The sequence below is a fragment of the Plasmodium chabaudi genome, assembly GCF_900002335.3.
Source record: "Plasmodium chabaudi chabaudi strain AS genome assembly, chromosome: 13".
In the NCBI taxonomy this organism is placed as follows: Eukaryota; Apicomplexa; class Aconoidasida; order Haemosporida; family Plasmodiidae; genus Plasmodium; species Plasmodium chabaudi.
The window spans coordinates 2,460,635-2,484,985 of NC_030113.2; the positions used below are offsets into that span (position 1 = coordinate 2,460,635).

Below are 24,351 nucleotides of genomic sequence, written 5' to 3' on the forward strand. Positions count from 1 at the left end.
ACATTGATTTGAAAAGGGTAGACAACCTTTTTATATAAAATTACTATGTTTGTGTAGTTAGCATATGCAAATGTGTGTAGCTAAAAATTTATAAAAATAGGAAGCACAAGAATGGTAGACAAAATAATCGAAAACATGTATCAAAAGTAATGGTACTAAAAAAAATGCAGAAAAAAAAGAAAAACAAATTAGGAGTCATCAGTTTTTATATTAAGCGATTTAATGTTATATGGATGGACACCTAATATGCCCAAATATTTTTCCAACAGATATTTTGTAACTTCGGAAAAAACAATATTAATATCTTCAAAAAACTTTCCTTCAATATTTAATATAATAATATTATTTTCTATATTAATTAATTCGAGTATACTATGCTCAGTAAAATAAAAAGATTTTTCTTTTTTAAAATTTTCTAATGTTTCTTTTACTTCATCTTTTGTTGGTATATAATTATATTGATTTCGAAAAATATTTGGATTTATTTTATTATTTGGTTGAATATTTTCTTCATCATTATTTTCTTTCAAACTAAACTTTTTATCTGATATATATTTTTTTTTTAATGTATGTAAAAAAATATTATTATTTTTTAAATTTTTTGAACTTATTACAAAGTTATTGTAAAGCGAATTATTTTTCCCTTTAAGGAATGAGACATTCCAAGACAAGCATTTTAAAGTTATTGTTGAAAAAGTTAAAAAAAATAAAACGATTGCTTTCATTATTATATTTTACTAAGCTTAACGACGTTAATTAAAAAGTAAGTCTATGGGAATGCATGGGTATGTACATACATATATATATAATACACATTTGTGTGCCTATAAATCGGCTAAAGCAAAAGTAATTACCTGTATTAGGTATAGCCTTTTTTCTGCTATTTAAAAAAATTACAACATTTTAAAAAAAAGAATAAGTTGTATTATTTCACTTATTTAGTGATACTAAAAAATGTTTTTACTTTTAAATAATCAGCTAGTATTAACTATTTAGCTAGTTTTTGTGATATATCCATATGAACATTTTTATTATATTTTTAAAAATTAAAAAAAGGAAATAATATTAATATGTGATTGTTAATCTATTTATTATTATTAGGATGTGCTTATTTTATAAACGATATTTTAAAATTTTATGCCACATCACTTTTCACAATTTCTACAAAATGGTACTATGTATGCATAAGAGATTATTATTATCTTTTTATTAACGGCATTATATTATTTCATTATATTATATAGCTAGTTTTTTTTTTTTTTTTTTTTTTTAGTAGCCAATTGGTAATGTTGGAAAAACATTTTTTAACTTTCAAAATGTTTATAGAACGAATTTATAATTATATTTTATAGGAGCTTTGATTGTTTTGATTAATTGAATTTCCGGCTATAGTTCTTTGCATTTTCGTCGTTTTATTTATACTTTTTTTCAAATTTAAATGTTCCTTTTCCAATGCTGCAAAGTTCTGAAATATTCACAATAGCCATAAAAAATATGTACATATGTATGTGTGTAAAATTATACTGGCTAACATATTTATAAGCAATACGACACAATTTTAGTAGACAAATAAATGGGTATAAAAAATATGTGTGTATTACTTTTTGAAGTAGCTTGTGCTTATTTTTTAAATGCGTTAATGTCAAATTCTCGCTATTGTTTATTATTTCTTTTATATTGTCCTACAATTTTTATGAAGCATGAAATATGAAATATGAAATAAATTGGCTAGTCTCTTTGTAAATATACTACTATTACTTATGCACACATAAGTGATGTTATTATTACTTATGAAAATTGTATATACCTGTTTTTTTTTAATATTTTCCTCATTAGCTTTAATCAGATTATTAATTTGGAGTTCATGTTTTAATTTTACTTTTTCTTGTTCTTGTTCAATTTCTTTTAATGCTGAAGATAGCCTATTTAACTGCAAACTAAGAAAATTGACTTATGATTTATAAATTGGTAGAATAACCATAGAATTGTGACCTATATATGCATGCATGTACACACAATTTTTATTAAAAAATATATGGTTTTGCTTTATTACTCCTTAGAAGATATTTGTGACTTTAATTCGGTATGCTTATTTTCCAATTCTTTTAATTTTATTATATTTTCCCTCTGAAATGTGTATGTACATATAAGTATGTATAAATGCAAAGAAGGTCGCTATAATAAGCAGCTTATTTTTGTTTATTTTTGTCTAACCGTTTGAACTTCGTATAGCTCGATTTCTTTATTGTATTTATTTTCCATATTTCTTATTTTTTCTTCTGAGGTTGCCTTTTCTATGATATGCATATGGAGTAGGGGGATAAGCAAACAAATATATAGATGGGTATGTATTGCGAACATGCTCAGCCATGTAGGATAAAGCACATTTTTTCATTTTTTTTTTAACAAGTCTGCTTATGTTTAAACAATATTACCTTGTTCTTTCTCCCTTTTAAGGGTTTCTATTTTTTTCTTATAGTTTGTGTTTTGCTTTTTTACTATTTCATAACTGTTTATTTAGTTAAAAAATAAATATGCACACATATGGATAGCGATAACATAAATTATTTGATTTAAATAAAAAATAATTTTTTTTGGATTATTTTACTTTTCTGTGCAATTTTGATTAGTTACTAATTCATCAGTGTATTTAGAAATATACTGTGATAACTCTAAATTATCTAAAAATTATTTGGTTTGATAAAAATGTAGATATATTTATAATGCTAAATATGATATATGTCTGTGTAATAAATGACTAAAAGGGTTGTACATAAAAATAGTTCTCTACATTTTTATATGCATACTTTTCCTTTCTTTTTCATATTTTTCGTTAATACAATGAATGTTTTTCAATGCATCGGAGAGGCTTAACTCATTTTTTTTTTTTTCATCTAAAATATTTTCATATGATTTTTCTAATTCTATACAACTCTTTAAAAAGTAATTAACATCAAAATTGCATAAGCGGCTGTCTTTCATATTTGAAAGATGTAGAAATAAAATAATGCCTATAAAATGAAAAGACTTTCACAGCTAGCTACTAACTATTATGTACAATGCATTCCGATTTATGCAAATTTTTATTGCTTGTACAGAAAAAAAAACAGAAAAAAAAAGCAGAAAAAAAAGCAGAAAAAAATAATATAGCCATAATTGGTGTATTAAGTTTTATACAAGTATACTTTTTTGGGATGTACATACATTGTAAAATTTGTTTCTTATATTTTAAAAAATTTGTAATAATATGCAGACAGAACTGTACATATTTAGTGGTGTTATACAATTTTAAGCAGTAGCAAAATCGTATAAAATATCCAAAATTTAGAAAAAAGTTTAAAAAAAAAAAAGTTTAGTTCTTAAAAAAAGTTCATATTGAAATGCTTTGCAATTAAGTAGAGTATGAAAAAATGTATATGATTTTTTTATGTGTCTAAGATTAGTATACATTCAAATAATCATAAATATTAATGCGTATGTTCAAAAATAGCACAGATATGTATATAAATTTTGCAAAAACAAAAATTTGCATTAGTATTAATTTACTGGCTTCATTGTGGGGAATAAAATGACATCTTTAATACAATTTTTGTTTGTTAAAAACATTGTAATTCTATCAATACCTAATCCTAATCCTCCTGTAGGTGGTAATGCATATTCTAAAGCGGTACAAAAAGCTGCATCACAATGGTATGCTTCAGCATCACCCTTTTCTTTATCTTTTTGTTGTGCAGAAAAACATTCTTTTTGTTTGAATGGATCATTTAATTCTGTATAAGCATTTAATACTTCTTTTCCACATATAAACATTTCTAATCTTTCTGTTAATCCTGGTTTTGATCTATGATACTTAGCAAGGGGACTCATAATTTGAGGATGTTCAATTATAAAAAATGGTTGATTTTGATAAATATTTTCAATAAAATGTGATGCTAATTGATCTAATAATTTAGCAGCTGTAGGTGGATTAGGCATTTCAATATTATTTTCTTTTATGATGTTTATCATTTTATTTATAGTTTCTGGCGAATCAAATGGCTGTTCTAATTTTACTTTTGTAATTTTTTCTAATTCTTCTACTAAAGAAATTTTTGGATATGGTGGTGTAAAATCAATTTCAATTGGATCCTTTTCAGGTCCATCTTTATTATATAATATTTTGTATGTACCAAATAGGTGATATACTAATTTTGAGAAAAATTCTTCTGACCATTTAATTAAATCATAATAATCAGCATATGCCCAATAAAATTCACAGGATGTGAATTCAGGATTATGTGTATTATCTATTCCTTCATTTCTGAAAACTTTTCCAATTTCATATACTCTATCTAATCCACCAACTATTAGCATTTTTAATGGTAATTCAGTAGCAATTCTTAAATAAAGGTCGATATCTAGGTCGTTATGATGTGTAATAAATGGGCGTGCACTAGCACCACCTGCTACTAAATTCATAGATGGTGTTTCTACTTCTATAAAACCTTGATCATTTAAAAAGCTTCTTAAAAAGTTAATTATTTTTGTTCTAGTAATAAATATATTTCTAGTAGATTCATTAACAATTAAATCTAAATATCTTTGTCTATATCTTATTTCTGTATCTTTCAAACCATATTTCATAGGTAGCATATGTAAACATGGTGATAATAAAATAGTTTCCCTTGGGAATATACTTAATTCTCCCTTTTTGCTTTTACCAGGGAATCCAATAATACCTACTATATCTCCTCTTCTTATTTTATCATAACATTCAACAAAATTTGATTTTTCTTTATCATGAAATGAAAAATTTGCTAGCACTTGTATTCTTTTTCCATCACCTACTAAATCGAAAAATCGTAACTTTTGACCAGAAGATGAAATTCTCATTATTCGTCCAGTAACACTTAAAGTAGTTTCTTCTAAATGTTCACCATTTTCTAAGTCTTTATATTTTTCTATAAAATCAGGAATAGTAATTGTTCTTTCAAATTTATGGGGATATATATTTATTCCTTTTGCTTGTTGATCTAAAATAAATTTGGACCTATTCTCATGATACAATCTTGGATCTAACTCTGCTTCATCATCTTTTTTAGCGTCCCTATAAAATGAACAACACAAATAAAATTATAAAAATGTTTATTCATTATAATTTCTAAGCTAGTATATGCCCATTTTGAGCATAAAAGGGGATGAAAAAAGGGATGCATTTCTATTAATAAGTCAGGTAAAATGTAGCAAAATATGCATAGTTACGCAATAATTAATGCCAATAAAACGGATATGCATAATCATATGCATAAGTATATACGTAAGCATATGCATATGCATGGATTGGTGGACTTACTTTGGAAGGGTGGGGTTACCTTTTTTTTGATTTGGAGTGACATGCTCTCTTTTTTCAGTCATTGTTGTATAATGAAGTTTGATAATATTTGTTTTAAAATTATTTTCGAATAATGTAAAGAACTTTTGATTAAAAAAAAATTGTCGAATAAAATTTTTTTTTTTTAAAATGGGAAAAAAAGGCGTCAGCATAAGTAGAGTAAATTTTATGGTTTGTTATTGTTGGCTATTTTATATGATTTTATATTTTTATTTTCAAAGAATATTAATATTAAATAAAGATATTGATAGGGAAGGGAATTACAAATGCATAGGTTTGATAAATGCACATAAAATATTTTTTCACCACTAACCATATATATATAATATATATATAAATTTATTTATTTGCATATGCTTATTTATACAATTTCAAACCTTCTAATAAAAGAAATAGCTCTACATATATAATAAATATTTTGTTTAAATTAACGTATTTTAATTTGTTTATAATTTTTTTTAAAACTTATATTTTTACTTCCTTTCTATTTTTATATTTTAAGTTATTATTTGAAAAGGGTTAGCGTATTACTATAATTTCACAACTATGCATATCCCGTTTTTAACTTAATTTTTATTTGTTCTACACCTTATCCCCCTAAAAAGGGTCTGCTAATTATGCATAATAATGTTTAAATAAATATATGCATATAAAAAATTTAATTCTCTTCTTTCACAATATCAACTAGTTCAATGCCGCATATTTTAAAGTAGCAATTATGAGTGTTTCCCTTTAAAGGGCATGTGATATGCCTACCTCCAACGGTTTAAATTTGAAAAAGAATTTTATAAAAACGAACTTATAAGACAATAAAAGAAAGCTTAATAAATAAGTAAGCATATGTATACTTATTTGAAGTATATTTCGTTATACTTCTTCAAAATGAATTGCATTTTTGATGATTAATTGCACTATATGTGCGTTAAGTTGGGTATATACATTTAAAAATAAAATAATAGTAAAAAAGTATAATAAATAAAACAATGATTATGTTGTACAAATAGTTTGAAAACATAATGGAGGGGATAATAAAAAAATATGATAAAAAAAAATTCAGTTTATAAGATAGCACGGATGCAAGAAATGTAGCAAAAATAAAAAAAATTATATTTTATGTCCATGCTCTTATTCCTCTTCCTCTTTTTTTCTGTAAAAGGTGAGAAAAATAAAAAGGGTTAGATAGGGTTTGTCTATAGTGGTACATACATGTGAGCTGACAAAAATCGTGGCAGTAAATACGATAACGAAACGTGTCGTGTATATATTTTGCTTACGCTTCCATAATAAGAGTTATTGTATCTCCTTTTAATAAAATCTTTCCTAATTCTTTTTTTGTATTTTTTTTAATTGAAATCTCTTTTGACTCGTCTAAAACCATGTTCATATATTCGTCAAAGCCCTAAAAAATTGGAAAGGAAAAGAAAAATGTGAATATTTGCTTATATATGAAAAACTTTATTTAAATCTTGAGCATTTGCTTATGACTAACGAGAATTTTTCCTTCGATTCGGGTATGGGGTTTATCGTATAGCCAAATTTGTACAACCGTTTGGTTCGTGAAAAACCGAAATATTTGGTTCTGAAAAAAATGAAAAGAAAGACAATTGATGTATTAGTAAGGATAATGAAAAGAATAGTAATACAATATGATGTTTCTTTATATTTTTTTGAATATAGATATGGGATTACTATTGGCTGGGTCATAATTTTTTGTAACTTTTTGTTCGTAGTCGCCATTTTGCTTACAAAATGTGTTGAAAAATGTAAAAATTAAATCAAAAAAAGTATAGGAATATTATTTAGAATTATTTTACAGCAGTTATAGCTATTCCCTTTTGTGAAATGGAATAAATATTTTATGCTTTAGGTGTACTTATGTATATTATGTATATGTAATAATTGTATTACTACTACGTGTATAGTTCATATTTTAAATATGTAGGGACAGGCATTATGTAAAATTGTATAATATGCATAGGAACTATATTTATAATGTATGCTTATTTAAAACGGAAAAAAAAACATGAAGCTTATCTTTTTTTCTTGTAATAAATTATTTCATTTTTTACAAAAAATTAAACTTTTATTTCGATTAATAAATATATTTTTTTTAACGAAATAAATAAATAATAATAATAAAATATAATTTAATATTTTTGATATTTCATAACGCCAGAAAATAATTCAATGTATGATATCCCAACACGTAATAATTATCAGCAACACGAATATCATTTTTGTGCCACGTTTTTTTTTCCGCTATATTTTATGAAAATAAAATTTGTCGTTAAAAAGAAATAAATTAAAAAATTATGAAAATCGAAATAATTATCCTTACTAAAGAGAATTTACCAAACTACTGACTCTTTAAAGAGAAATAAAAAAAGTAGAAGATTGTTTGATGGAGCTATCCAAAGATTTAAAAAAAAATTTTATTTTTTTGATGATAATGACAATATAATTACATGATGAAAAAGAAGGAAGAAAAAACTGAAATAAAGAAAGGTGATAAAGTAAAAAAGAAAAAGAATAAAAAAAATATTGACATAAAAAATGGCGAAAATAATGATGAAAAAAGTAGGTTACAAAAATATATGGATGAGTTATGGGGGTTTAGTTCATCAGAGGATGATGATAAAAAACATGAAAAAATAAATATAACAGATTTAGAAAAAGAAAAAGAATATAGTGACAATGATCCTATTTTAAAAAATAAGTTATATGAAAATAGCGATACAAAAGGTAATGATTTATTAACAAAGTTTGGGAAAGAAAAAAATAATATAAACATGTATAGTAGTGAGGAAGAAGAAGACGAGCATACCGAATGGAACAGTGACGAACGTATAAATAATAATCTTTTATTTGGTTCTGTAAATTTGAAAAATAATAAATCAAATCAAGTTGAGAAAAGTAAAAAGAAAGTAACATTTGATAAAACAGCGGAAGTTAAAAAAGATAGCATATGTAGTAGCAAGAGTGATAGTTTTTATAAAAATCAGGGTGGGAAAAAAAATAAGTTTGAAAATGCGTCTATAAGCAAGATGAGAATGGATGCAGAGGTTAAACAGAAAGATAAATTAAGTAGAGAAAAGGAATATAAAGAAAAACGAGAAATGAAAAAAACATTTATGGATGCTGTCCATGAAATTCGAAAATTAACTCTACCCCATTTAAATAAATTTCAAAGAAAGAATGTAGAGAATCATCAAATAAAATTATTAGGTGGGAAATTTGATAAAAGTCAGAAAGTTCATTATCCTGAACTTATGCAACGAAAGAAGTCGATCAAAAAATATATATCGAAGAGAAAAGAAGCAGAAAAAATTTTGGGTGTGAAACTTCAAACAGGTGATAGTATTGATATGCATGATGTTTTTAGGAAAAAAAACAAAAACAAAAAATTTAAAAAAAAAAATAATTTATTTTAACTTACACCCCTACAACATTCTTAAAGGGGCTACAATTTTTTTGTAAAAATCATTTTTTTCATTTTTTAAAAAATTCATGCACTACCCCCAATTTGTGAAACGTACATATTAAAAGTATGCATGTTTATTATTCTTAATTTTATATGGTTTTATTTTTTTTTATTTTTTATTAAATTGTTTTACATTGAATTGTGACATATTTTTTAAAAACATTAACAATAATAAAGTTGTTATAACTTATGTTTAAGTAGTATTGATAATTAAATGAAGTTTAAATAATTTTTTAAATTATTCTATAAAAATTTTTAAGTTAAAATATCTTTTTTATAATTATGTAAGGGATATAAATTGAAAGTTTGCTTATTTATTAGGCTGGTAACAAATATTTGCTTCCCACTAGTTTTATAAAGCATTGTCAAATAAACGAATGCCATATTGCACAGTTACGATTATATTTCTTTATATATGAAGTAGGAAAGGGGGGAGGATAGCCTTATTTGTTATTTGCATTCTCTACATTGAGAGTAGTGAGAAGGGACTTATGTAGAGAAAGCTGAATAAGAATAAAAAGGAATGCCGATGTGTAGTATAGAAGTGAAATGACAATTTTCATAGCTTAAAAATATGAATGAGCTTGACATGTATAAGCGTCAAATTTCTTTGTGGGGAAAAGAACATCAGGAAATTTTAATGAATAGTCGTGTTTGTTTTTTAGGAAGCGAATTAATTATTTTTGAAATATGCAAAGGTTTAATATTAAGTGGGATAAGTAGTATAACAATTATAGACGATCAAAAGGTGTGTGACGACGATTTAAAATGTTATATGTTTAATAATTCAGATAAAACAAATGAATATAAATGTGACATAATAAAAGAAAACTTGTTAAGTATAAATAAAAATGCGAATGTAAAATGTGTTGTTAATAATCCTATTGAATATTTTTATAATAACATAATAAATGATAATGGTTATGATATATTGATATGTAATTTGTCTGTAAAAAATAATTTAAAAATTGAAAAAGTTTGTGCAAAATATGGCATAAAAGTAATTACTTGTAATGTTAGTAATGGTATAGGGTATTTAAATGTAAATATAGGAAGGCATATATATATGGAAGCAAAACAAATAAATAGATTGCGGTGTAATGATAGTATATATTCCTTTTCTTATTATTATAACATAGCTTTATCATTATATGATAGTTTAAAAGAATATATAAACACTGTAGATTATTCAAATTTTCAAACGAATGATGAATTAAATAAAATATTGTTTTTATCTAAAATTTATCACAACTTCTCTTACGAAATAAATGAAACAACCAAATCTGAAAAAATAATAAAGCATGTTAAAGACAAAATAAAATTAACAAATATAAGTTTTGGCAATTTGGATAAAGTGAACTATTTGATTTATTTATCTGATATCAAAGAACGAATAAAATTGATTTTACAAAATAATAATTATATAAATAAAGAGATCCATAATCATATACACATATTTTTAATTGTCTATAAAAGTTTTATAAAAAAAAAAAAATATTTGCCATACTTATACAATGACAATTATGGGAATAAACATGTCGAAGCATTTCGAGGGGTAGACGAAATTAAAACGATTTTGAAAAAAAGAAAATATGAGGATGAAAAAGAGCTTAAATTATTAATTATGAAAAAAAAAAAAAAATATAAATTTATAAAAAATTTTGAAATTTCTCATTTTGCCTATTTATTCTCAAACTTTCTTTGCATAAATTTTGTTGATAGTGAAGAGAGGGGCAATAAAAACCAGACATTGATGGAAAACTTTTTGTATTTTTGTTATTTACACGATGTTTCGCATGAAAATGGTGGCAGTTTAAATAGTATTGAGAAGTGCTCTTCACACAGTTTGAAGAGTGAACTACTACTTTGCAATGATAAAAAGGATTTGCTGAACTTTGGGAAGGCTACAGTTTTTAATAATATAAAAAAGGAAGAGGAAATAGTAAAGCAAAACTGTAGTTATAATAAAGATTGTGCATTTTTATTTTTCAAAATGGATGATCAAAAAATACGGAACTTGTCTTATATTGATGTTAATATAAATACATTATTGGAGAAAGTAAAAATTGGTAATAAATTATTTGACAATTTAAACAGCCTTAAGCATGTTTGCTCCAATTATGTAACTACAATTATTTCAGGACTCATAACACAGGAAGTTATAAAAATATGTTCTCTACATTTGAAACCGCATGTAAATTATTATTTTGTAAAAACGAGCTACTTACGATTTATGCATAGGTAGCAAGTTTGGGAAATGATAAGCATGTTTAGTGTCATTCCACACGTTTGCTCATTTCATTTGATCGCATGCTTTAAGTGTGCATAGGCTATTTTTATGAAAATTTTGGATTTCAAATAGTTAAACAGTTTGTAAAGGTTGAGAAACAAATTTGATAAAAAATTAAAAGGAGTGAAATAAAAATTCTACAAAAAAATTATGAAAATGCGTAAAAACGAAAACGGAATAAAACAGAAGAGAAGAAGTAGTGCAATGCGTTTTACACATTTTGCAATATTAAATCAAACAAATTTTGAAAATTTTGAAAAATCTGAAAAATCTGAAAAGTTTGAAAAATTTTGAAAAAATTTGAAAGAATGGAAACATAATTAGCGACTATACGAACTACGTAACGATTATGATATGTTTAGTATGGAGGATGGAATGTTGTTTCGATTGTAAGAAAATTTATAAGTTGTGGCTGATTTATCATATGTGACATGAATTCCAGGCTCAAAATGTGTTTCCGAAAAAAAATAAATTAAAAAGTATTTAGGATATTCATTAAAATCCATTTTAGGAAAAAATAGCTGAGTAGCGTCATGCATAAATGTGATTAAGCCAATATTAAACATTTTTTGAAAAGCATTATAATCAGTTTCATCACCCCAATGTGAATGTCCTGGTCTTGTTCTTCCATAAAATAATGCACATGCTTTTTGTTGCATTGTCTTTGTTTCAATAATTGATAAATCTGGTGTAAAATGATAATCATTATTAAGTATCGACGAGTAAGATAAATCATCCCCATTAAAACCATAACGCATACTATATGTTTTTTTTTTATCTCGTTTTCTTTTTATCATACTATCAAAAGTTGTATGTACAATAACCGCATATATATCCTTATTATGATAACTCATCATATTGAAAGGATGATGTAATTGTTTCTTTATATTATGAAAATCAAAGAATGGTAAGATGTTACCTTTTTTGGGAGTTTTAGAATACTTTTGTGAAGATAAAACTTTTGATTTATATACTTCTCCTTTTAAGTTTGGAATTAAATCTGATGAAATAGTACCATCTCCTATATCAGTTAAATTATTTTCTTTTAGTGATATTAATTTGAAAAAAATTAATTCATACATTCGGTTATCTAGAACATGAAGATCTTCCAAAATTTCTTCACAATCATAAATGTCATCACATTCATTATATTCCTCATCAGTTTCTTCATCCGCTTCGCCCGCATTTTCGTTGCCATTCTCACTATGTTTACTATCCGAATCGTTTTTAGATGTAGTTGGTGCATCGTTTGACTGTGATGTGTTTGGTGCTTCTAATATTCCTTGATTGGTTTTTTTTTTATATTTTGCATCTGTATTTTGATCTGCTTTTCCATTTTCTGAATCTTCTTGAACATAATTTTGATTATTTTTACGTCCTTTTTTATTTTTTTTATCTTTAAAAACGTATTTAATTTTTTTTGTCAAACCGGACCCAAGATCAAAAATTTTTGATATTGGGGAACGATATCTCATAATGTCAATAAAAGAAGGTTTCTTTAAATTAAAATTTGAATATTCAACATTCGATAGCATTTCTAGCATGCTTTGTAAAGCTTGAGAATCTAAATCACTGTCTTCATTGTATCCCGGAAAATATTTAATAATATAATATGTTGTTATATATCTAAGATCAATTGTGCTGAAAAGTTTTTTATCAGGATATTTTCTTATATTGGTTAAATACCAAGGGATAAAATTACTTTCTTTTACATTTTCAATTGGTGAATAAGTTGTAATATTAATCCCACTATAAGATAATAAATATTTTAAAGTATAAAAAAAGCAATCACCATTTCCATCTATATGAACATGACATAATGTTTCATTGTGTGGATGGAAATAGGAAACCCAATTTTGTGATGGAATCTCATAATTACGTCTTAAGCATAGTTGCTCTAAGTTACGCTCAGGAGAATCAAATACTCCAGCATTTATATAAACTTTAAGTCGATCCAGTGTACTAATTATATTTTCAACAACAGGATCACTCTTTTTTGATATATCCATATCATTTTCTAATACTTTTATATCACCTTTTGATAAATAGTCTGTAAATTTTAAATTAAATTTATTATTAGCATGATCAATTTGAACTAACAAAATAATAAACCCAGTAGATAAACTAAAATCTATAGATATTGATAAGTTTAAATATTTTTTTATTCTATAATAATTGTGAAAATATTTTTCAAGATCCTGTTCGTTATTTGTATCTGCATCAAATATACTATTAAAATATTTACGTGCCTCATCAAAATTGTCATTGTATTCATCTAATTCATGTGATGAAATGTAATAATTAAATAATTGGTTATAGTTTTCTTTTAGAAAATTAAAAAAATTTACTATTTCGTTATTAACATTTTTAGAAAATACATCATATGATAATGATTCTATATTCAATGGTCTGAATCTCTTTGTAAGTGTTGTCTCTTTAAATGGCTTTTTGGGTGTTGTCAAAGTGTCTTTTAGTAAATGTATTAAGTCATTATATTTGTTACTATACTCCATTTTCGAAGTTATTGTGTCATACACAATTGCGACAACATTTATTTCTTTTTGTTTTGGTATGCCATTATTGCTTAGTGGTGTTGATATGAATATATTATGTACGCATTCTGTATATAGTATTGCTAGTATGAGTGTGTAAAAATAGAAGATTAAAGTTTTTACCTCCATCTATTTCGGTTGATAAATTATATGACTATTGTGACTGTTTTATTTTTTATTTTTGCATTTCTTGGGTTTTCCTTTGGCACTGCAAAGAAAACATATTTTTACTTTCACATGGCAGCAAAAAAAAAAATAGATTTATGCAAATCTATTTTGTGTTTTACACTTATGTAAGTGTGGCTTTCCTTTTATTGATCTATATCATTATATAATTTTGGAACCACTTTTAAAAATAAAAACTTAACTATAAAACTGTTATACACGCAAAAACAAATTTATACAAACTTCGTAACGTGAATAGTATGCATGGATTAATTAAAACATAAATACTAAAGCAGTTTAAAAAGTTATGTACATCGATTTGTCATATGCAATTCATTGATTACTATTATATGGCTAGTAATTTATACTGGCATTTATCATGTAATATATTTTTTAAAAAAATAAATTATAAGCATAATTATGTTGCATATGATAAAAAAAATAATACTATTTTGATATAACTATAAAAAGAATTATTTAATTAATGATAAATAACTTTTTTCTTTTCATATTATTATATAATTTTTTTAGTGCGTAAATTTTGAAAAAGCATAAAATTACGTGTTACAATTTATGCATATTTATAAATTTAAAAAAAATAAAATATGTTTAATCATTAATAAATAGTTTTATTATTGCATGACAAAATTAGGGGAGAAAATAATAAAACAATAATAATTTATTTGGTTGAAAATTTAAATTAACAATTAAAAAAGTGGTGAACATATATTTTTGTCTTTACATTGTTTATATATATGCATAGTAAAATAAATCAACATGTTTTTATAAAAAATAAGGTTGCCTTATATTTGTATTTACAAAATAATAAGTAATTTTAGGATTAATATGTGGGTGCATGGAAAGGGAAAAGTATTTATAATAAAATTTAAGTATCAAAATATGTATACTCTTACTATTTTAACTTATTTAATTGTTCATTTATTAAAATAGTTGTTGTATTGGCTCGTAAAATGAATGCCCACTCTGTTGCACACTCTCTAATATTTTGTCTTCCTCCATAAAACCCACAAAATTAAAGGCAATAATAAAAAGGATAGGGAATAAAACATCGGAAAAAAAAATAAATATTTTTATTAAGCAAAGAGATAAAGACTACTATATGCATATTTTTATTTGGAATTACATTTTACATTATTTATTTATACAAATGTAATTAGTAAAATGGTGAAGCATTTTGAGAAGAATACATCATTGAATTATTAAAAAATAATTCCATGTATGATGGAACTAAAATTGTATTGTCTATATTTGCCTGCGCATTAGTGCTTATATAAAATTTTAAAAAAAATTAAACGAAATATTTATAGAAATTTGTTCCTATATATGTGTATAATATAAAGACATATAAGCATCCTAGTGTAACTATAAAAATTTTTATGAATATTTATACTTTTGGAGAATGGAATAAAATTCCACAAAATTAAAATAATTAAACATTTGAGAATTAATTAAAAAAAATATATATATAAACAATGTTTTACAGTCTAATATGATCGTTTTTTTATGCTGATAAAATTTGAAATTATTTTTTTTTTTTATAATTGTATCTAGTTATTTATGTAAAACATTTAGAGTGTTATTAATAATAATTTTGTTATTTACATGTTTGGTAATTCCTTTTGATGTTATAAAAAAGTTATCAACATATTCATGCATTCATTTTTGAACTAATAAAGAGAGATAGAAATAGTAAGAATATAAAAAATGTGGAATAGATATTTGTTATTACTTGCGTGTATTGTTCTAGGTATCAATGCGCATTTACCTAAAAAAGGCACTAGAAAAGGAAATGTAGAAAGTTTAAAAAAGAAAGTAAGTGGGTATGCTAAAAATTATAAACAGTCCTATTTATTGAAAAGTGATGATGTGTTAGGAACATATAAAATCGATGCTTATGTTCATTGTGATGACGCATTTGAAAAAGAATTTAAATGGAATATATATAGAAATAGTCACAATGCTAATGACTTTTCTTTAAGGACTTGTCGAATGAAAAAAAAATTTAACAAAGCATATAATGATGATAGTTTTTCAGTTAAAAAAATATTTTCGGATGCAAATATAATATATCAACAATTTATACGTAAATTTTCTGTCTTTAAATTTAACATAACCCTCAAAAAAAATCGTCGTTTAGAAATAGAAAAAAAAAATGATATATCAAATTCAATTATGAGCTCTTTAAGTAATATGGTTGTTACTAAAAAAACGCAACTTACTTCAGAAATCCCAAGGTGGAGATTAAGTTTTAATTATATTACAGGGAAGAAAAAATTAATTGTTATTATTCCTAAACATTTACCTGGAGTAAATATGCGCATATATTATGTTATAGTTGCCTATCAAAAGTGTAAGTTTTTTTTCAGAAATATTCTATATTCATCTTTGTGTAATACATATTACGTAGGAAATGTTACTAAGCTAGCTAGCTATTTGGACTTTTTTTTTTTTTTTTTTTTTTTTAGATTACTCACGGTTGTTTAATAGCATTGGTGATATATACATCCAATTTGAGGGAGGATATAAAAAGCATAATGTGGGATATTTCACTATGAATCCAGTGTAAGAAATGAATTTTTTCAAAGTAGCATTTCTTTATCAAGCTACATGAAAAATATGCATACACATTTGTGTGTTTCAAGTTTGACCTTTTGAAATGATACAGCCTTTATATGTTCATTAATTCAAAAGGTTTTATCTTGAGCTTCTAACATTTTTATTTGTTTATACAATTTATAATGCATAATTGCTTGTCGTCATTTGTTTTTTTACAGAAAATAAAGAAAACGAAGTAGTGGATTGTGTAAAGTTCTATTGAAAATGGAAGACCAATAATATGGCATTCTTTATAAGAGGTCGACGAACCTAGAGGAATGCAGATCATATCTACAAAATATGTACTACCTTTGTATATGCAATCTTATATATTCTTTGTGAATAATAAGACGTAGTATATAATTATATTTTTTATGTTTTAATATTTTTTGGATTTATGTTTTTATGACTATCTTAGCATTTGTATAAGACGAAAACATATGCCTATACACATGCATACATTTCACCTTAGGGTAAATCAGAGTTTGTGTAAAATTCTTATAATTAGAATGGATTTATTTGATAAAATTAAATTGAAAATTATGGACAATTGTAGCTTGTTCATTTTTTATTACATATTTATTTATTAATTATCCTTTATATATTATATCATCAGTATGACTATGTTGCATTTTTTGTTTTATACCTACATGCTTCCGTTTCCCCTTATTTTTTCATTTTACGACACTTGATATTTTTATCCTTTGATTATTTATATTTCTTAATATATCACATAAAAAAATATGCATATTATAATTTAACATTTGGCACACATTAATTATATTTATAATTTTCAAAGAAACAAATATGACATAAAAATGTTTTTGACAATGAATAAAATTTGTTGACCCTAGTTTGTTTACATATTCATTTGAATTAACTTCAAAATTATTTTTTTATTAAAAAAAAAGGATGGTAAAAAATAAAACAATAAATCAAAAATGATAAATTGTGACAAATGAGCTTTTTAAAAATATTAGCTTTGATAGTTTTGCTAATAAATGTAAAAATAAATTTTGTTAAAAATAAAAAATTTTATTTTCCCAAAGATATTGACACTAAACGATGTTATAGGGACAGTACAAAATGGAATATTTTAGGGAAGTATATTAAAAATAGATTTGATAAGAATAAATATGATTACAATTTTATACAATGGAATGGTTCAAATTTTGTAAAATATAAACGACTAAGTAAGTATACAAAATTTGAAGGGAATAAAATATTTAGTAATGAAAATGAAGGAGGCAAACAAGATGATACTTTATCAGAAGGGGAAGAAGAATTTGTGAAATCGTATGAAAATATAAATGAAAAAACATGTGAAAATAAGCAAAATGAGTTACATGAAATGAACACAGATTTGAATAATAAAAAGAAAAGGTTGATAAAAAAAGACAAGTATGGAATACCAGAGGAAAAGTTAAACGTAAGGAGATTACCTAATAGTAAAATAAAATCAAAATATAATTTTTTTAAAGTAAAAACATATAATGAAACAGCTAATATAAATTATAAAAAGAAAAAAATATTAACAATTAATGAAGGAATACTTAAAAATAAAAAATTATATTCACCAGATACTTATACAAGACCTATGATGAGTAAAGTTAAAGAATCGTTATTTAATATATTAGTTCATTTAGGAGTATTTAATTTTAATAATATGAATGTAATAGATGCATTTAGTGGAAGTGGAAATTTAGGTATAGAATGCATTTCTAGAGGTCTTAACAATGTAACGTTTGTAGATTTATCATTAAATTCTTGTAGAACTATTTATGAAAATTTAAAATTATGTAATATACAACATTTAAATAATAAAATAATCCGATCTGATGTATTAGAATTATTAAAAAATCCTTTTAAATTTGATGTACTTGACAAATATCATTTAGGATTTTTTACACCCCCATATGAACAAATCGTATATAGTGAGTTAGTCCATAGTATATCTAAAAGTGAACTGTTTGATAATGATGCTCTTATTTTTATAGAGTACCCTAAAGAAATAGATATGCTACCACAAAAAGTTGATAATTTAATTGGTTTAAGAAATCGAAAATTTGGAAGAACATATTTTGCTATATATGTTATTAACCATACAGGGAAATACGATCACACTATAAATCAGGATGAATTCTATCCATTACATTATAATAGGAAGCAAAGACGCCAAGAAAAGTATATATAGCTTTAGTTTGATGTATGGTGTGTGGTGGATGTGCATATATTTTTTTTTGTATGCTATGAATAATTTATATACCTTTGAAATATTATTTTTATTTTTTTCCGTTTTTTTTGTATAACTAGCTTTTATAAAAAAAAACACAAATATCAAAATAGTTAATAAGTTTACAAAAATAGAATAATATAACAAAACCACTATAATATATAATTGTGATATAAAAAATTATGAATAACTTGATTTGATTTGTCTTTGTCATTATCATGTATAACAATTTTTTCTTTTTGATAAATAACATGCTTTAAAATATTCATTAATAAAACAAATAAGAATTGCTGTTTTTCTAAAGGAAATGTTTCATAGTCATTCGAAAATAAGTATATCAATTTTTTAATTATTTCATTCGTTTGAATTGTTTTGAAATTGGTGGTAGAGGCTTTTGTAGGAATACATCGACTCGAATTAGTGTCTACATTCGAAATAGGATTTACAATCTTGTTCAATGAACTATTTTCATCACAATCCTTTTCATGTATATTTATCCTACTTTTGATTATGAAACAATTTAACATATTTAATATTTTTTTATTACTAAAACCGTTATTATTAATTTGTTCGCTAATTAGTTTATAATAATTATTATCTTCTTTAACTATAGCATCATTTAATTTTTGCACATTTTTTAATAAATTATATGTATTATTAATAGTATCGATTTGTTTTATTATAATTTTTTTCTCTTCTTCATCATCTATGCTTTGTTTTCGTATTAATATTTCATTAAGTTTATTGTTTAGTTCTTCCATTTTTTGGCATTTTATTAAATGCTTATTTTTATTTTTTAATAATTGGCTTTTCTTTAGTTCAACCTCTTTTATGGATTTCTGTTTTACCTCTTCATATTTATTTATATTTTCTTCTACATTTGCAATTCTTTTGTCTATTATTTTTTTTTCCAATAACAGATTGTTATATTGTTCTGATATTTGCTTGAGCTTTATTAAAAAATTATCCATTTTTAAATTATAGGAATGGTTAGGCAATTATTGTGTGTGTATAGGTCTATTGTCAGCCGTTGTAAAATGTCTATTTTTTTTTTTTTTGAACTTATACAAACAAGCTAATATGGTTTAACAATTTGGCTAGCTTAAAAAAAAATTTATAAGTAGCTAGCTATTAAAACAATTTTTTTTTTTTATAAATTAACTGATAAAATTATAATAACAATTTATAGGGACTATAATGGTATTTAAAAGAGTTAGTTTAATTGCTCATTATGTTTCCCAAAATATAGAGAAGATATATAAGTTCATTTTTTTATAATAATGGAAAAACTAAAAAATGCGATTTGCACTAAATAAACAAACAAATTAAAAGTCATATACACAAATAATATTTTCATTACTGGCACAATAAAACACAAAGTAGTATGCATGTATATAGAAAAATAAATTAAAGTGTGTAAGTGTTATATGCACACAATTAAATTTTATTGCTATATAAGCTTAAGCAATATTATATGCATATTACATTTATTAGATTTAAGATATATAGATTAATACGTATGTACACATAAAAATCATAACGTTTAAGCTATAATAAAAGTATATGTAATTTAAATTCATATGACCATGTTCAAATAAAGAACAAATGTAAAAAAATATATATATGGATATATATATACGAAAAAAAGTAGGACGAAAAAACAATGTGTAAAGAGATATAGAAAAATGCAAAGATAGAACGAGGGAACATTGATTAAAGAAAATCCACAACATAAACAGAAGTTATTAAAGAAAAGGAATATGTGTGTAAAAATTCGAATACAAACACGTATTTTGGGTATTCTTTCCGTTTTACGTTTAAAAGTGTATAAACTTTATGAATTAAAATTTGCGAACATAACGAACTGCCCTATATATATTTAATATCCTTGTCTATTACAAAACTGGGTTTGCATTTTTTTGTAAAATTGCAATTTACGAGCAAATGTGCTAGATAGTTGTGTAGAGTATGATCACTTTCGAGTTCTACCATTAAGCATGTATATATGTGCATATATTTGTGAATCGCTTTTTATAACATTCGTAGAGGTACTGATAAGGTATAGGGATGAGTCGTAAAGGAATATTAATATTTTTTCGGTGGATTTTTCATGTATTTAAAAGCTAAATTTAAAATAGTAGTATAGTTTAATTTGGTGATGTTTTTATTTTGTTCCATTTGTGTTAAAATTAGATTTACTTCTTGTATAGAGGATGATCTAATAAGTCTTGAAATGATTGCTAGATTTTTTGCTCTTGTCATTCCATATTCTGAAATTTTAAATGGAACTTTAAATTGTTTTTTTTGATTGGTTTCCCACCAGTTAGCTACATAAGATCCTTGATAGAAATAGACACCTGTTGGTAATTTTTCGGCATTATTATATGACTGTTTTAGTTTTTTTTTTTCAATAACTTTATTTTTGACACTTAAACTCTTTGTTTCATTTTCATTATTTTTAGTGGAATTACTTGTGGAGGCAGAACAGATATCATTAATAGAATTTGTAATGTTTTTAATATTAGGTTTAAGGATATCATTAAATAATTTTTCACTTTTTTGTGTAGTTCTAATAGCTTGAAGCATTTGTTCTTTTTGATCTTCTGTTAGTTTATCATAATATTTTAGACAATTATTTATGTTACTTATTCTTAAATTTCTTGACAGTATAGCTAATATCATACATTTTTCTACTCCAAATTCGGATATTTTATATGGCATTTTAATTTGCTTTTTTGTTTTATCATCAATCCAGTTAGCTATAAAAGATCTGGATACTCTACTATAAAATACACCAGTTGGTAAGTATTTATATTTTATTAATCTATTGTCATTATTATTTTTTTCATAACATTTATTATCATTTTGCATTTGACTATTATTATAATTCTTGCTTGTATCAAAATTGGAATAATAATAATTATTATTATCGTTATTATAAATCTCTTTGTTATTATTGGTATTGCATCCAATGTTACTATTTTTAATTTCATTGGTGCTATGAATAATATTATGAATAGAGATATGATTATCTCGATTATTTATATGATCGTTATTGATATTGCTGTTGCTATTTAAAAGAACATTATCATGATTATTCGTTTTACTATTTGTAACGTCAGTATCATTTGGTGTTAAATTATTATTAATGGTGTTACAATTATAGTTGGTATTTGTTTTTATTTTATTTCTATAACTTCTTTTCTCTAGATAATTAAGTTTTTCATATACATCTTCATTATTATGAAGTTCTGTATTTTTTTCTATTGACTGATTTTTTTTTTTATTGATTAGGCCAGCATTATTAATAGCTTGATTTTTTTTTAGACTAGCATTCATATTTTTATGATCCATATCGTGATCATAATTTTGTGCGCATTCTGAATCTGTCTTTTTTTTTAAAGAGTTGTTATTTTCTTGATCTAAATATCCAATAGCCAATTTACAAAAATAAGAGTTATCGACATTTTTTAAATTTTTTAAATTCTTTAAATTTAGATAATTTTTTTTATCTTGATTAATTATTTCGTTTAAAGTTTTTCCTCTCCATTTTTTAGAATATAAAAGATATTTTTCCCCTTTGAATACACTACCATATAAGGTAGATATTAATCTTTCTTTATCTCTTTTTCTTTTAGTTATATTATTTTTGATTTCTTCTTTCCTACATCCTATGCCTTTACTTATTATCTTTTCCCAAACTTTATAACATTTTTCAATTTTCTTTTTATTTTTTGTGTATGGTAATTCGTTCTCATGTAAACAATTCATATTAAAATTGGTTTATAAGCCAGTATGTGATATATCACCGTCGTTGTGAATTTTGAAAAGAAAGCTGACTAATACTCTGTTCATATGAGTATACACACACTTTTATTTTGTATAAATGAGTCTATATATGTACATATGGATTTATGTGGGTTTGTATACAAATTTAAGAGGGAACAATTTTGTGTTTATTATCTCTTTGCATTTATATATTTTTTCGTATAAATATTATAAAGCATGAAATTTTTTTCAAATTTTATAATATAAATAAAAGGATTTAAGCAAATTTTAAAGAAAAAAAAGAGGAGAGCAAAATTCCTCATAACCCATTTCCATATGTGACGTAGGGATATACATGTATATATATGTGTGTGTATATGCATGTATATGTGCACATATAATGAAATAAAAATTAAAGAGAGGCTAATTAAAGGTTAAATGCATATATACAACATTTGTAAATATGAATTTTGACGATATGTTTAAGAATTCTAATTTAGTAAATTATATTTAACAAAAAACAAGTAGTAAAAATCTAAAGGAAAAAATAGTTAAATAAAATATATGTATACGAATAATGTACTTAAAAAATGGAGTGTAGAAAAAAAAATAAAATTATCATACCAAAGATCAGCATGCAAATGAAAAATAGTAGCAGCTTACAACTATATATGTAATATATAAATATATGTGTGTATATAAATTTATATGAACATAATAAAATTAACAAGCTTAATATTTATAATATAGTTATATATAAAACGCCTAATTTTAAAATATGAATATTCTCACAAGAGAAGAAAATGCCCATAAAAATATATATTATATAAAAACTATTTTAATATTTCAAAATTGTGCTTTTTTTATTATGTTTATTTTTTGGGCTTATCTATAGTCATATAATATAAATAAATACATGTTTACAATTTTTTTTATAAGACACTCTTTAAATTTAGATAAGAATAATTAAAAGTTATAATCTTACAACATAATAAAAAAAAAAAAAAAAATGAGAAAAAAAGCTAGCAATGTAACTATAAAATTTATGTTAATTTTTTATTTTAAAAAAAAAATATGTACAAAAATTATTAAAAGTTGTAGACAAAGGATTATGATATTTTTATGTATTTATCTATTTATCGATTTACTATAAATCTTATTTATATTTAAATAAAAACTTAACTTTATATAAAAAATGTAAATTATGTGAAAATATAGGATTATGTTATATAAGGGTGTATAGGTATGTATGCTGGCATGTTGCAACTGTGCGGACTAGCTATTTTGTGCCTTCATTAAAAAAAAAAAAAATAAAATAAAAAATGGAATAAAAAATGGTAGTAAAAATTGAAAGTAAAAAATAAGTTGCAGTGGTCACTTATATCAATTTGTAGAATCTAAAAATGTGGTAGCATAGGTATGTATTTGCATATGTGCTTATATATATATATTTTTTTTTGTGTGTTTATTTGCTTTTTTCATGTAATTGTTTATATGTATTTACTTGTGCATATGTAAAATTGTAGTTGTATATATGTCACTATGCATGTGTAACTGATGGTGGGGAGAAATACGATTTAATTAAAAAAAAATACAATTATGTATAATAAAAGCTTTAAAAATGTTTTAATAAAATTTATAATTCCAAAATAAATAATGTAAATATAATTAATGGTCATAAATATTTGGAGATAATTTTTTCTTTTTTTTAAATAAAAATGTCCTTATATGTTATAGTATTGCGGGTTTTATAGGGGTGCAGGTATTTAGGTACTACTTATAAATATACATAATTAAAAAAAATAAATGATTATAAGCATGTTCTCATATGTATATTATTATTTTGGAATATTTTATGTAAGCATATGAATTAGT

The 24,351-nt window shown here is 23.8% G+C and overlaps 11 protein-coding genes across 11 annotated transcripts; 4 read left to right on the plus strand and 7 right to left on the minus strand.

Annotated features, from left to right (window-relative positions):
• Positions 1–188: 188 nt before the first annotated feature.
• PCHAS_1367300 (conserved Plasmodium protein, unknown function) lies at positions 189–725 on the minus strand (the record flags this gene model as incomplete). Its single annotated transcript, XM_729399.2, has 1 exon — positions 189–725. One exon carries the CDS (start codon positions 723–725, stop codon positions 189–191), a length of 537 nt encoding a protein of 178 aa, XP_734492.2.
• A 614-nt stretch (positions 726–1,339) lies between these two features.
• On the minus strand, positions 1,340–2,982 carry PCHAS_1367400 (conserved Plasmodium protein, unknown function; the record flags this gene model as incomplete). Its single annotated transcript, XM_016799474.1, has 8 exons — positions 1,340–1,465; positions 1,602–1,682; positions 1,808–1,937; positions 2,054–2,127; positions 2,215–2,294; positions 2,436–2,509; positions 2,609–2,681; positions 2,808–2,982. The coding sequence occupies 8 exons, from the start codon at positions 2,980–2,982 to the stop codon at positions 1,340–1,342; spliced, it is 813 nt and encodes a 270-aa protein (XP_016654758.1).
• Positions 2,983–3,537: 555 nt separating this feature from the next.
• On the minus strand, positions 3,538–5,523 carry PCHAS_1367500 (lysine--tRNA ligase, putative; the record flags this gene model as incomplete). The annotated part of the gene is made up of 2 exons (XM_016799475.1): positions 3,538–5,086; positions 5,333–5,523. 2 exons carry the CDS (start codon positions 5,521–5,523, stop codon positions 3,538–3,540), a joined length of 1,740 nt encoding a protein of 579 aa, XP_016654759.1.
• Positions 5,524–6,496: 973 nt separating this feature from the next.
• Positions 6,497–7,108, minus strand: PCHAS_1367600 (small nuclear ribonucleoprotein E, putative; the record flags this gene model as incomplete). Its single annotated transcript, XM_016799476.1, has 4 exons — positions 6,497–6,518; positions 6,646–6,770; positions 6,861–6,950; positions 7,061–7,108. The coding sequence occupies 4 exons, from the start codon at positions 7,106–7,108 to the stop codon at positions 6,497–6,499; spliced, it is 285 nt and encodes a 94-aa protein (XP_016654760.1).
• A 728-nt stretch (positions 7,109–7,836) lies between these two features.
• Positions 7,837–8,802, plus strand: PCHAS_1367700 (conserved protein, unknown function; the record flags this gene model as incomplete). The annotated part of the gene is made up of 1 exon (XM_741165.2): positions 7,837–8,802. The coding sequence occupies one exon, from the start codon at positions 7,837–7,839 to the stop codon at positions 8,800–8,802; it is 966 nt and encodes a 321-aa protein (XP_746258.2).
• Positions 8,803–9,426: 624 nt separating this feature from the next.
• On the plus strand, positions 9,427–11,097 carry PCHAS_1367800 (ubiquitin-activating enzyme E1, putative; the record flags this gene model as incomplete). The annotated part of the gene is made up of 1 exon (XM_741164.2): positions 9,427–11,097. One exon carries the CDS (start codon positions 9,427–9,429, stop codon positions 11,095–11,097), a length of 1,671 nt encoding a protein of 556 aa, XP_746257.2.
• Positions 11,098–11,489: 392 nt separating this feature from the next.
• PCHAS_1367900 (conserved Plasmodium protein, unknown function) lies at positions 11,490–13,823 on the minus strand (the record flags this gene model as incomplete). The annotated part of the gene is made up of 1 exon (XM_729421.2): positions 11,490–13,823. The coding sequence occupies one exon, from the start codon at positions 13,821–13,823 to the stop codon at positions 11,490–11,492; it is 2,334 nt and encodes a 777-aa protein (XP_734514.2).
• A 1,761-nt stretch (positions 13,824–15,584) lies between these two features.
• Positions 15,585–16,446, plus strand: PCHAS_1368000 (conserved Plasmodium protein, unknown function; the record flags this gene model as incomplete). Its single annotated transcript, XM_016799477.1, has 2 exons — positions 15,585–16,230; positions 16,346–16,446. 2 exons carry the CDS (start codon positions 15,585–15,587, stop codon positions 16,444–16,446), a joined length of 747 nt encoding a protein of 248 aa, XP_016654761.1.
• A 987-nt stretch (positions 16,447–17,433) lies between these two features.
• Positions 17,434–18,669, plus strand: PCHAS_1368100 (N6-adenine-specific methylase, putative; the record flags this gene model as incomplete). The annotated part of the gene is made up of 1 exon (XM_016799478.1): positions 17,434–18,669. The coding sequence occupies one exon, from the start codon at positions 17,434–17,436 to the stop codon at positions 18,667–18,669; it is 1,236 nt and encodes a 411-aa protein (XP_016654762.1).
• Positions 18,670–18,860: 191 nt separating this feature from the next.
• PCHAS_1368200 (conserved Plasmodium protein, unknown function) lies at positions 18,861–19,679 on the minus strand (the record flags this gene model as incomplete). The annotated part of the gene is made up of 1 exon (XM_016799480.1): positions 18,861–19,679. One exon carries the CDS (start codon positions 19,677–19,679, stop codon positions 18,861–18,863), a length of 819 nt encoding a protein of 272 aa, XP_016654763.1.
• A 1,114-nt stretch (positions 19,680–20,793) lies between these two features.
• On the minus strand, positions 20,794–22,479 carry PCHAS_1368300 (AP2 domain transcription factor AP2-O4, putative; the record flags this gene model as incomplete). The annotated part of the gene is made up of 1 exon (XM_731153.2): positions 20,794–22,479. The coding sequence occupies one exon, from the start codon at positions 22,477–22,479 to the stop codon at positions 20,794–20,796; it is 1,686 nt and encodes a 561-aa protein (XP_736246.2).
• Between the last annotated feature and the right edge of the window lie 1,872 nt (positions 22,480–24,351).